At 37.8% G+C, this 13,181-nt stretch overlaps 1 protein-coding gene across 7 annotated transcripts in view; it reads right to left on the bottom strand.

Annotated features, from left to right (window-relative positions):
- DLC1 (DLC1 Rho GTPase activating protein) overlaps positions 1-13,181 on the bottom strand; it is a 391,806-nt gene that overhangs the window by 163,011 nt on the left and 215,614 nt on the right. The window contains exon 1 of one of the 7 annotated variants that reach the window (XM_081269384.1): positions 3,303-3,517. The exons of the other annotated variants lie outside the window; for them this stretch is intronic. Within the exon in view, the coding sequence (XP_081125510.1) occupies positions 3,303-3,441 (139 nt within the window). The 5' untranslated portion in view covers positions 3,442-3,517. Of the gene's footprint in view, positions 1-3,302; positions 3,518-13,181 lie in introns of those variants that run through there. 7 annotated transcript variants of the gene reach the window in all.

Below are 13,181 nucleotides of genomic sequence, written 5' to 3' on the forward strand. Positions count from 1 at the left end.
TTTTAAGTGCATTGTCCTATTTTATAACTCATTCATGTTTTATTACCATATCACTATTCTTGTCTGACTATGTTGATAACTATATTTCACTATAATTGGTCCCCCTCCACAGTTTTTTGGAATTTTATCTACACATCTAAAAACATTACTCTGAGAAGTGATCCAGAAGCTTCGCCAGAATGCTAAAGAGATCCATTGGTGTGTGAGCGTGCGCGCGTGCACACACACACACACACACACAAAGCTAGAAAGTCCCCTATGAAGGAATTAAGAGACAGCTTTGTTTTCAGGAATGAAATGCACCCTGATGTCAAGATGTCTACTTATCACTCGAGAGGGAAGCAGGCAACAGAAGGAGAGCTCTGTTCAGGTTGATGCGAACCCAGAAGAGATGTAAGAACAACACAGGATTCATCCAGAGAAAGGCTGTCTGCTACTTCAGTAAACCACAGTTATCTTCCAACTTCCAATTCATGGAAAACTCCATGCCACCCTTTGCTTTTAGGAGAGATGACAGTGTACTTGTGGGGCTGGGGATAATGGTTGTAGAGAAGACAAAAGAGCAAGAGAAACTCCTGAGGGTTGCAACTGGGAAGAAAAAAAGGGATTAAACATAAAGGGGATGCAATTAAGAAAATCTCTTCTGTTATTTCTCACAATCTAAAGGTTTTTTTCCCCCCAATTCAGTATTTTGTTTATATAAGGCTGCAGATCCTTAAAAACAATAGACAGGATCCTTGTTTTTATATATAAAGGAGTTTAAGTCAGGGAGAGGTAATTGATGGTCTTTGTACCTGACTTCATTTGGATTTGGAGAACTAGGAACTCTTAAATTATATATATGGGGGCCAGGAGATTCAGAGAGACAAGAGACAGAGACAAAGAGACAGGCAGAGACAAAAATACAGAGAAGACCTAGCAAAGAAACTTGAAACTTGGTCTCATAACCAAACCTCTTGGTCAGGTGGAAGAAACTAAAATCTCCAATTTTAGTTTTTCAGAAACATGTTGAAGGTCATGAAAGGTCAGGAAAGCAACAATCATCATGGAACTAACCTTCCAGGTGCTATTGACAGAAGCATTTTCCTCCAGAGGCTTCCAAACACGTTTTACCTGTCACCTCATTAATTTCAAAGAGAAGAGGGAAGTTTGGACTTTCTACTGCCCTCCCTTCTGCAAGCAAAGGCACCCTGGGATGATATAAAGATTTTCTCTGCTGTTTAGAAAAGAGACTTTTTGTGGATAATTAACAGCTGTCATTTAGTGCTCGGTCAGTGGGAGGGCGGCGAGCAGAGAAGTTGGAGGGAAAAAGATGGGAGTAAGTGCTCTTGAGGTTTGGATGTGCACCAGATCAATCTCCATTTGACAAACACTGGCAGAGCTTCAGCCTTGAGCCAAGGACTAGGGAGGACACAAACAGTGTCCAGGTCTCCAGTAATCAGTCCATGGTTGTAGAGGAAGTCCTTTCTTTTCAAGTATAGGCTTGAATTCTCCACTATGTGAAAGCCCTTAAAAGGTTGACAGTCCTCAAAACCCTGAGCAACATAAAGAATTTCTTCCCTCAGTAGAACTGAAGCAGCAAAAATACAGGTGGAGCTGTGGAAGTGTTTTCTCGTTACACATCCAAAGTAATGATTGCTCTCAAAGTGTTTTTCACTAATGAGTTAATATTCACTGCTACATTTTTACTTCAAATGTATGATTAATTTATAACAAATGAGAATAGTTCAGAACTTTCAACCTTATTCTCACAGATCATCAGTTGTCAAAAGCAGTTCATTGCATTAAAAATCTAAGAGGAAGTCCTGGAAGCAGTCATGTTTAATTAGTCTTACTCTTAAAACACCAAATCATAATAAGATATTTTTGCTTTTTTGTTTGTTTGTTTTTGTGGTACTGGGGTTCAAACCCAGCGCCTCGTGCATGTCAGGCATGAACTGTACCACAAGCCCCAGTCCTTGTGTTATCTTTTGTACAATCTTTTCATTTGTGACAATGGAGTTATCAAATAAGACAACCATGAAGGGATCACTCTTTCTTTCTGAGCCCAACCAATTATAGTTGGGCATCTTATATTTCCACAGCTTATCTCTTAAACTTCATCTGGTTAATTGCAAATTGTTATTAGATAGGAAAAATTGGATTGCTTTAAGATACCACATTTAATTCTAAAGCAATAATAAAATTGTTAAACTTAAAATATTTTGCTCTATACCTTCAAAACAAACTTATAGCCTATGATGGCATGCAGCTAGCACATTATCTTCATAATCTGCTTTATCACCATCACAACCTTAAATTTCCCCTCTTCAAGTCATGTCAGGACAATTATGTGAAAGTCAATGATCATCAAGAATATAGCCCAGAAAGCTGTATTGACCTATGGAGGCCACTTGTAATATTTTTAACAATTCAGAACTCCATTCAGTATATGAAAAACAAGTGGATTAACCAAAAAGGTTAAGAAAACATGGTCTTTGACCCACCCATGTAGATGGCATAGGAACTCAGCTTAGCAAACAGAACTGCTGGAACGCATGCCTTTCTTGGACTTGGGTTTTTTTCACATCACAGTGAGATGCTACTTTACATTAGTTAATGAATCCTCTTGCCACCCAGAATCAGGCAGAAGTTCCTGTCTCCTTACTGTATTCCTTCAATCACAGTCTGCATTTGGTGGCTGTCACATGAGCCCTAGAATATCTGAATTGCACCACTGTATGTATGTTTTATTATATTTCAAATGCTTGCCTCTGGCATACCTGATACCCTCTCGGAACTCGGGAACAGCTGCAGGCTGCCAGAGGAAATACCAGAAGCCTTTCACTGGTAGCTCCTTACTCCACTGACCCACAGCCCTGTTAGGGCCCTCTCCTGCTCCCAGGCCACCTAAGGCTGACCAGCTCCAAAGAGGACTCTTAACTGTGCGACAGAGCTTGGGGCTTTTGCCTGCAATTGTTCATCACCACCAATTTCCTGACAGTCCAAAGGACCTTGCTTTCTTTCAAGGTGAAAAAACAAAAACAGAAAACCCCCCATCTCTCATAAAAACCTTATCTAGAAATAATCAGACCAACAACTAGAAAGGCATTACAGAAAAACAAGTAAATAAACCCAATCCCCACCCCACCCCACCCCCGAGACTCCAGCAGAGAACGGGAGACCGAAAAAACACTGCATCACCTAAACCACCGGCAAGATCATGACTTGTCCGAGTTAATATCTGAATCAGGGCATTAAACGCGGTGGTTTCCCCCCAGTATTTCTCATCCTCGCCCCCTCCTCCCCTTCGCGCCCCTCACCTGCCAGGCGTCTGTCTCTGGTGTTTTTCCAAATAACATCCAGGGCTCTGGCCGTGGAGTCCCTGATGTGATCGCTAAAAGACCTCCGCAGAGGGGCTCGCAGGGGCCGAGCCATCACGTGGGCCTCGGGGTCCCCCATCCACCCGCAGTGACTTCAGCGCAGAGCGGGCGCCGCGACCATTCTGCTCTTCCCTCTTGGAGACGTCCTCCGCTGGCCGCGGGCTGTCGCTCTGCCTGGGCGCGGGTCCCTGGGGAGCGGAGAAGGAGCCCGCGCCTTCAGGATGCCGGCATTGCGGCTCGCACTGCGGCCCCGGGAAGCGCCAACTGCAGGCGGCCTCCTGGACAGTCGCCAAGCTCGCGCCGTGGCCACATCTGGAAAGGCTTAGGAACCAGCCCGCGCCGCATTCGCCCAGCTCTCGGGGCTGCAGCCCTGGCTATCTAGATGCTTCTAGCTTCCTGTGTAATCCAATAAGTTGACTTGGTGCACGCTGGGCTCTTGGTCTATTAAATATTTGTCTCTCCTTCCAGAGCAATCCAGGTAACCTTGCGGTTTGGAAGGAAAGGCGGTTCAGGAGGCAAGGGAGTGAGGGAGGGGGAGGAGGGCCAGTAGGTAGTGCTGCCTTCAGCTGGGAAAGCTAATTCTTATCAGCATTAACATTTTATCTTACTAGCTCGTGGGTTAGGTCAGGCTGTTCATGAGATACCGGAGTTGAACCTTTAGTTGTGGTCACCGGAAAGGAGAGAGGGCTGTGCTAAGCCTCCCCAGATCTGTTTGGATTGTAAGAAACGTACACTTGAGTTTTAAATAAAATATTAATCAGCTTCTCATATCTTCACATTTTCCCATTATACTTTACACTCTGTGGTTTAATTAAATAATTTTAGGTTTTGCAATAAGGTTCAGATGTCCCAGGGTTTAGGGAATCTTTAGATTTCAAGTAAGCGAATTTCATCATTTATAATTGTACAACAAAAATGCACCCCAAAGTGATTTGGGCGGGGGGGGGGGAGTACTTTTGGTACATTTTTGGAAGTCAAAATATGGGCCAACTGCTTCTTTTACAGGACACATTCTTGTGTTTCTAAAATGCCAAACAAATCTCATTTTATGCCAATGAATTTGGCAGATTTTCTGCTCTTTAATGCATTATTAATCCTTTCTTTTCTCATGTACCCCAAGTCCCAAGGTTTGGCAGGGAAGGTTTGGCAGGGAAGCTTAATATTGGCATAAGATAGTATCAAAGGACTTGTTCATAGCCTTGGCAAGATGAGATAAAGCAGTTTGTAAGAGGCAAGGTACCAAGCAAATGATGATTATTACTCTATTTTTCTACATGATCACACTTATCTCCTGAGCATTTTAATTTCTACAACATGATCCTCCTTCCTATATCTTTGATAACTTAATTACACAAAAAATAATTATGATAATAGTAAAATTGTGCTCAGGAGTAATCACTGCTTATTAATAACCCCTATTTGCCTATTTGGGGGTTACTATAATGAAATAACTTAGTCTGGGTACTTGTTAGGTAAAGAAGTTTATTTAGCATAGTTTTGGAGGCTGAGAGTTCAAGATCAGGTGACTCCATTGGTTGGGCCTCTAGTTGAGGGCCTAATAGCAGATGGCATCATGGCAGGAGCATTTGAAGAAAGAAGAGATCTCATTGTTCAAGAGGAAGCTGGAGTGATTCAGGAGTCAAGTTGACCCTTATAACTCACTCTTGAGAGAAGTAACTCAGAATGTGCTTTTTGATAGATACCTACTTCTTTCCCTTATCACTGGGTTGGGCATAAATTATGTTATGGTTTAGATATTAGGTGTCTCCCCAAAAACTCATGCGTGAGACAATGGAAGAGGGTTTAGAGGTGAAATGATTGGGTTATGAGAGTCTTTTTTTTTTTTTTTAGAATTTGATTTAAGGATTTATTGACGTCCAATTTCTTTACATTTTTCTGGTAACCTACTGTTCTGTCAATTTCGTTATAAGGCTAGCTTCCTTCTTTATGGCAATAGTCTTCAGAAGTTATAAATTTCACATACATCATACTTCCCAGAAGGGAAGAAAGTGTTGGCTTCTAGCAGATATGAGAGTCTTAATCAATGCATTATTCCCCTGATAGGGATTACCTTGGTGGTAACCACAGGCAGGTAGGATTCGGTTGGAGGAGGAGCCTTTGTGGCACCTGGGGGCGTGCCTTTGTGGTATTTTGTCCTTGTTGAGAGGCTCACTGTCTCTCTGCTTCCTGGTGCAAAGTTCCCAGCTGCTTTCCTCCATCACACACTTGCTTCCTGTTGTTCTGCCTCAGCTCAGAGCCCAGGAATGAAGTCTACTGTCTATGGACCAAGACCTCTGAAACTGTGAGCCACCTCCCCAAATAAATTTTTCCTCTAAAACTGTTCTTGTCCGTTTGTTTTTTTTTTCGGGGGGAGATGGGGGGCTCATAGCAATGAAAAAGCTGATTAAAACAGATTGGGAGGCAACAAGTATTAACTACTGAATTTTATAGAGCTCTGTGCCTTCAAGAGGTAATTCTAAGTGAGAATTCTCCATTAAAATATTTCACAAAAATTGGGACTGGGGTTGGAGCTCAGTGGTAGAGCGCTTGCCATGCATGAGTGAAGCCCTGGGTACAATCCTCAGCACCATATCCAAATAAATAAATAAATAAAAAGATATTGTGTCCATCTACAACTAAAAAATATTTTACAAAAATCGTGCAGGGGATTGTTAACAAGTTTACCTAGCATGTGTGAGGCATTGGGTTCCAACCCTAGTACTGAAAAAATATATATATTACAAAAATGGATTGCTTAATTCCTGGTTCTCTTTTAAAATAAAACACTCAAAGACTGTGTGTGTGCCTGTGTCTCCTTTAAAGAGGTCTGAACACCGTGAAGCATGTTGACTCATCTGTCAATCAGGTTGAACAGGACAGGTTTGTCTGGACCCCTTTTGCAGAGGAACAGAATGAAGTACTCATGGCATGAGAAATGTCCTGTACCACATGCTGTTCTGTGCACGAGGAACCTGAGGATGAATAAGACATGAACTCTATCTTCAAAGACGTGACATCACATTGACTACAAATAAATTTAAAATTATGTGGTCAGTTTCATAATAGAAGCATGTTCAAAGTATTATGGGAGCACAGAGAAAAGCATAGCCTGGACTCCTAAATCCTCTTAGGCACTGACCTCACCTGAATTTCCAATCATCTAGATCTATGACAAAGTCAAGGGCATATAATCATTCCCAGCATGAATTGTTGAGTCATGCAGGGTGACTGTGATGGTAGGAAACTTCTCTCTACCTAAACACAGAAAGGAAGAGGGAGCAAAAAAGAAGCATTTACTAAGTATACGTGATGGGGTACCACAAACCCTTCTAGAGTTGTGTAAAGACTCCTGGTTCATCATGACAATCCAAGACAGGTGTCATCCTTTCCTTTTTATTTTTAAATTTTTTAATTTGTTCTTTTTAGATATATATGACAGTAGCATGTATTTTGGCATATTATATAATACATGGAATATCACTTATTGTAATTAGGATCCCATTCTTGTGGTTATATATGATGTAGAGTTACACTGGTCATGTATTCATATATGAACATAAAAAGTTATAGCTAATTCATTTTACTGTCTTTCCTATACCCATCCCCCCTCCCTTCTCATCATTTCCCTTTGTCGACTCCACTGGACTTCTATTCTTCCCTCCCCTGCCTTATTGTGTGTTAGCACTGCATATCCAAGAGAATATTTTGGCCTTTGTTTTTTTTGGGATTGGCTTATTTCACTTAGCATGATGATCTCCAATTCTATCCACTTACCAGCAAATTATAGTCATTCTTTTTTTGTGGCCGAATAATATTCTATTGCATATATATACCACATTTTCTTTAACCATTCATCAATTAAAGGACACCTAGGTTGGTTCTATAGCTTATCTGTTGTAAATTGAGCTGCTGTAAACATTCATGTAGCTGCATCATTTTAGTGTGGTGATTTTTAATCCTTTGGGTATCTACCAAGGAGTAGAATAAACTGGGTTAAATGGTGGTTGCTTTCCAAGTTTTCTAAGGAATCTTTATATTGCTTTACAGAGTAGTGGCACCAATATGCAGTCCCACCAGCAATGTATGAATGTACCTTTTCCCACAATTCTTGCCAACATTTATCATCACTTGTATTCTTGATAATTGCCATTCTGACAGGAGATAATTGCCATTCTTTCCTCCTTAGGAAAGAGTAAACAAGCTCTGAGAGAAGAAAGTAAAGAAAGCTCAGATACCATGTGACAGTTCTAGGATTCATGCATGGTGTTGTATGCTGCTAAAATTCATTAGCTTCCCAATCAACCTGATTGGTCTTGAATTAACAATGACAATGACCCATTACTGATATCTAGACTCAATTGATACTAAGCTATTGATCAAAGCTTGTGTGTGTGTGTGTGTGTGTGTGTGTGTGTGTGTGTTGCTGGGTATTGAACTCAGGGCATTGTGAATGTGAGGCAAGCACTCTACCAACTGAGCTATATCCCCAGCCCGGATCAAAGCTTCTTAATCTTAGCAAATAAAATAACCAACTGGACCCAGGATGTGGAAGAAGCCTGAATTTGCAGATGGGTTTTAGGGGATCCCAGCTATGGAAATTGAGAGAAAATGAACCAAGACAATTAAGACCTAATTCAGTGAACATTGTTTTATGCTAGAGTACTCAGGTCTCATATCCAGAATGTTCCAGAATGACCCTCTTTCTCTTTTGGAACACTTCCACGTCAAAACAATAATCTTAGTTCTTCATTGCAGCTCATCTTAATCAGCTATTAGGAAAAAAAAACCAACCTATGCATAGTGTGGGCTCTGTCAGGTAGAATGATTCTGAGACCCAACCTAAGAAATTTTCATGTGAAAAAAATCATCAATATAAACATAACTTTCATTAACAGACTACTTGGGGAATAGGAATGCAGATAAATGTTTTAAAGCAAGATGAGCTTTAATTGTTGATTTTATCATAGCTCAAATTAGGGCTGGAAACTCATTAAATTGATATTTTGTTGTGAGGATATTTCAACCTTTTATGGATGCATCTCAGCCATATATCATGTGTATGTGTATGATACAAAAATAATTCTAATACACAGCCAATTTTTAAATTATTATTTTTTATATTGATTCTTATAGACTATTAGAATCATGACACACAAGAGAGGGCTGTTTAGAATGTACGCTTTATAGAAAAATTCCTCAAGTTTTATTTCCACCAATTTCAAGTAATCTCAGTCTTTTGTGAGAGCAAGAGGTGAGGACAGTTGGTGATAATTAGTGTTGTCTCAGCTTGGCTCCTGGGGAAAGTGGAAATATAAGGCACCCTTTGGCTTTTCCTCTGGGAATTACAGGAGAAATGAGAATAACTCTGCTAGGTTTTGACAACTCTGCAGTTCTTATTTATGTGATAAAAAGTTAGTTTCAGTCATTGGTGTGGCTTCTCTTTGACTAGGGAAAATTATGCAAACTCTTCCAGATTCCTGGGGAGTAGAGGTTCCCATTTATACATGAACCTAGAGATTCTGGCTCAAATAGATTCCCTAATATTTCCCATCTAAAACAATCATCATGCTTTGGAAATGCACTGTAGATTTTATCTAAATTTGTCTACTTTATAACTTTTGTTTTCTAGGTGCAAACAAAATTTTCAGTTTTATAGTGCTTCTAAGTCCTATCTTCTTTGAGTTGGTAATAGAGACACCCTCTTTTTCAAACATGTATAGATAGCATCAATCCACTGTGGTCTTTTAGCTACTCTCATTTGGTGATGCAACTCATTTAAATGTTCTTTGGATCAAGTGGAACATTGAGGACTGCTGTAAGGGCTGGTAGCTTCTTTCCAAATAATACAAATAATGACGGGAAATGGAAAGTTTATTAAGAGTCAATACCATGTCTACATTTGGGTCTTTGACAGAGGAAGGAAATTATTAAAACTGCATTTGGTTTGGCCCTAACATTGAACCAACCCCTGCAACTGGACAGAAGGCTTAATGAATGACAGTGCCTACCCCAGCATAATAAATCTGCCTAAAGGGCTGCGACTCCACAAAATGAATTCTCTATCATGTAGAAGTCTGATAGTCCAGGACACAGAGCATTTGTAGAAGGAAGCCTCTGGAACTCTGAGGAATGTCTAAATGATTTTTGTTTACTCCAACAATTAATACTTAGCATGCAGCTGACATGGGCTGATACTATTTTTACTTTGAAATATTTACCTAAGATGATCTTCTTTAGCACATTTGCTCTGGCAAGTGGCATTTTATATATTAGTCTGCTTCTACATTTGGAATCCTAAGGATTACACTGAATTTGGTGAAGAATATCTTTTAATATCTCTGTTAAGTGTTCCTGACCAAGGAGAAAGATAGAGAAGTAATGCCCCTAGAATTCTTTTTCTATGTCATGATTTCAGACTTTCTTCTGTTTGATTTCAGAAGGCTAGACTATTTTTAGTTTCTAAAGAAAAATCAACAGTAATACCTCATCAAAAATAATGAAAAAGAAATAATGCATTTATAACATATTGCCTTAGCAAGAGTAGAACATCTAATGGCAAAAAAAAAAAAAAAAAAAATTAGAGACAGTTTAAACTTTAGGAAGAAAGAATTTCCTTCTTTGTCTTCTTTATTTTTCATTTTATTTTCCTATCCTTTATTCTTTTTTTAATTGCTTTTATTTTTAAAATACATGACAGAGGAATGCATCACAATTCTTATTACACATATAGAACACAATTTTTCATACCTGTTTGTATATAAAGTATGTTCATACAAATTCATGTCTTCATACATGTACTTTGGATAATGATGTCCATCACATTCCACCATCATTGCTATCCTTTATTCTATGCAGTGTGAAATTCTAGTATATTTTTTTTTTAATTAAGGGAGTTCAACATAATGACGTAGACTTCACTGATGTAATGTCTCTGCCAAGATTTACTTATATTGCGACTACTTGAATTGCTTTTAAATTGTGTTTATTCCAATTCACACTAGTTATTTTATATATATGTATGTGTGTGTGTGTGTGTATATATATATATATATATATATATATATACATATATATATTTGTAGATGGACAGCATGCCTTTATTTTATTTGTTTATTTTTATGTGGTGCTGAGGACCAAACCCAGTTTCTCCTGCATGCAAGGCGAGCGCTCTGCCACTGAGCAACAGATCCAGCACTTTATCTACCTTTTTATTCATATTAGGCTAAAATATCATTCTCCTTCTTATTCTGAATAAAAATACTTCTTTCTGAGAAATAAATAAAAGCTCTTGCATGTTATTTTACTTTCATGTACAGTATGCTTATTGTCACAAATGTCCACAGAAAGTGCCAGATACCATTACCTTTGGATTATAACAATTGTCTGTCACCTCAAATAGTATGCCTACAGTAACAACAAAATCCAAAACAATTTTGGGTAATTTCAATATGCAAGTATATTCATTTGGGCATAACTTCAAAATCAGACCAAACAAAATCCTATTTATTCCTCAGTGTTCATATAATGTATTGAACCCAGATTATTAATAAATGTCATATATTGTGAAGAGACCCCAAACAATGTCAATATCAACAGACTTGAATGCTCTTGTATAAAGCTGTTTGCAGGTGGACTTAGCTTCTATGCATGAAGTGATTCTGCTGGCTGCATGTGCACACAAACAACACCCCCTTCAAACAAATTTTTAAAAAAATCTAAAAACACCCTAAAAACATTAACACAGAAATTGGAAAATGAGGTGTAAGATCTCTGAGAGAAGGTTTATAAAAATAGATGAATTCTACATGATTTCCGTCTCAATCCTCTCTCTGCTTGGGGCCAATTTTTGAACTGCAGAAAGAGATCAGTTGGAATTTGCAGAGCAGAGTACCAAAGAAAAGGATGCAGCACAAAGAATGAGTCTGAGGCTCTGGAGAGGAGTCTTCTCAAACCTGTGGCTTAATACTCATCTGCTCAGCCACGAGATGAGACTTTCCAAGGCTTAGAAAGAAGAATTGGAAATCAGTAGGCAGATCACTTCCTGGAACTCACGCAGGCTGGAATTAGTTTGTGTTCTCATCAGCCAGCATGAATATGGGGCATTGGTGGAATCTCCTGAACAGTCATGCCTCAGTAATGAGACTAAATTAGTCTTAGAATAAAGGATGTTCTGGACTTTGCAGCAGAATAAAGGAAATAATAAAGATGAAAGAAGAAACCATTGAAATTGAAAGTTGACAATTTAGAAGATCAAAAGCTGGTTCTTTGAAGAAACAAATTAAGTTGATTAAGCCCTAACCAGATTTAACTAGAAATAAAATCTGACTACAGTAATGTCACAAAATTGAGATCAATATTCAAAAGTCAACTGCATTTCTGTATATTAGCAATGAGCATGTAATAATTAAAACAAAATAATACAATTTATAGCATGATAAAAAGATATGAAATACTTATAGATTCAACAAAAATATTTGTATACTTATACACTGAAAGCTACAAAAAACATTTCTAAGAAAAATTTAAAAGGATATAAATAGAGAAGATATACCATGTTCATGGATTTGAGAAGTTATTATTGCTAGAATGTAATTTCTTTCCAAAATAATCTATAGACTTGATAAAAACCAATAAAAATTCCAATATGTTTTTTGTTTTAAAAACTGACACATTGACTCTAAAATTTACATACAAATACAAAGAACCTAAAAGAACCAAAATATTTTTGAAAAACAAGAGCTATATTAGAGGATTTATATTACCTGATTTCAAGACTTGCTATAAAGCAAGAATAATCAACAGGGTGATACAATTTAAGGACAAATATTCAGAGCAATGGAACCAAATAAAATATTTCAAACACAGATCAATACAGCATCATCTGCTGATTTTTAAAAAATGAGGTACCAAAGTAAATAAATCAGGTAGAATAATATTTTTCAACAAATAATGCTGGGGCAATTGGATAACCATATGATACAAATAAAGAACCTTGACCCTTACCTCATACCTTAAACAAATATGAATTTTAAGTGGATCATGAACTACACACCTAAATGTGAAAAAAAAGTTAGAAGACTTCAAGAAGTTTTGTGACCTTCTTCTTCTGACCATGTTTTAACAAAATGGGCAAAAGGATTAAAATGATACTTCACAAAAGAATACATATATGGATGATCAATAAGTATATGAAAAGATGCTGAACCACATTAGTCATTCGAGAAATGCAAATTAAACTGCATTGAGATACCTTACTGTTCAAATGAAAAAGACTGACCATATGAAGTGTTAGGATATAGAGCAATTGGAATTCCTATACATTGCTGGTGGGAGTGTAAAATGGTTCAACTGATTTGGAAACAGTTTAGAAGCATTTTCTATAAAGTGAAATATATCCTTACCAACTAATTCCACTCCAACATATTACTCAAGAGAAATAAAAATAGGGGAAAAAAAGATTGCATGAGAATATTGATAGTACCTTTTCCAATTTACAGATACGTTTACAAAAGGCAAAACTATAGTGACCAACCGGAGATAAGGTGAGGATGATGTGATATTAACTACAGGGTGCATGAGTTTATGCAGCAGTCTGTGGGTTGATGAAACAAAGCAAAATGGGGAAACACTGGCCTAAACACATATAACCAATAGCATGTTAATATCTATAATAAATAAAGTCCTTCTACAAATCAAAAAGTAAAATAGAAGCAATCAATTGCAAATTGACAGATCTTATAAATAAGCATTTTATAGAACATATGGAAGTGATATAGTTAGAAAAAAAATCTCAATGTTCAAACATTGATCTTTTTAAAG

The sequence above is a fragment of the Spermophilus citellus genome (assembly GCF_964194105.1).
Source record: "Spermophilus citellus genome assembly, chromosome: 16".
NCBI classification, from domain to species: Eukaryota; Metazoa; Chordata; class Mammalia; order Rodentia; family Sciuridae; genus Spermophilus; species Spermophilus citellus.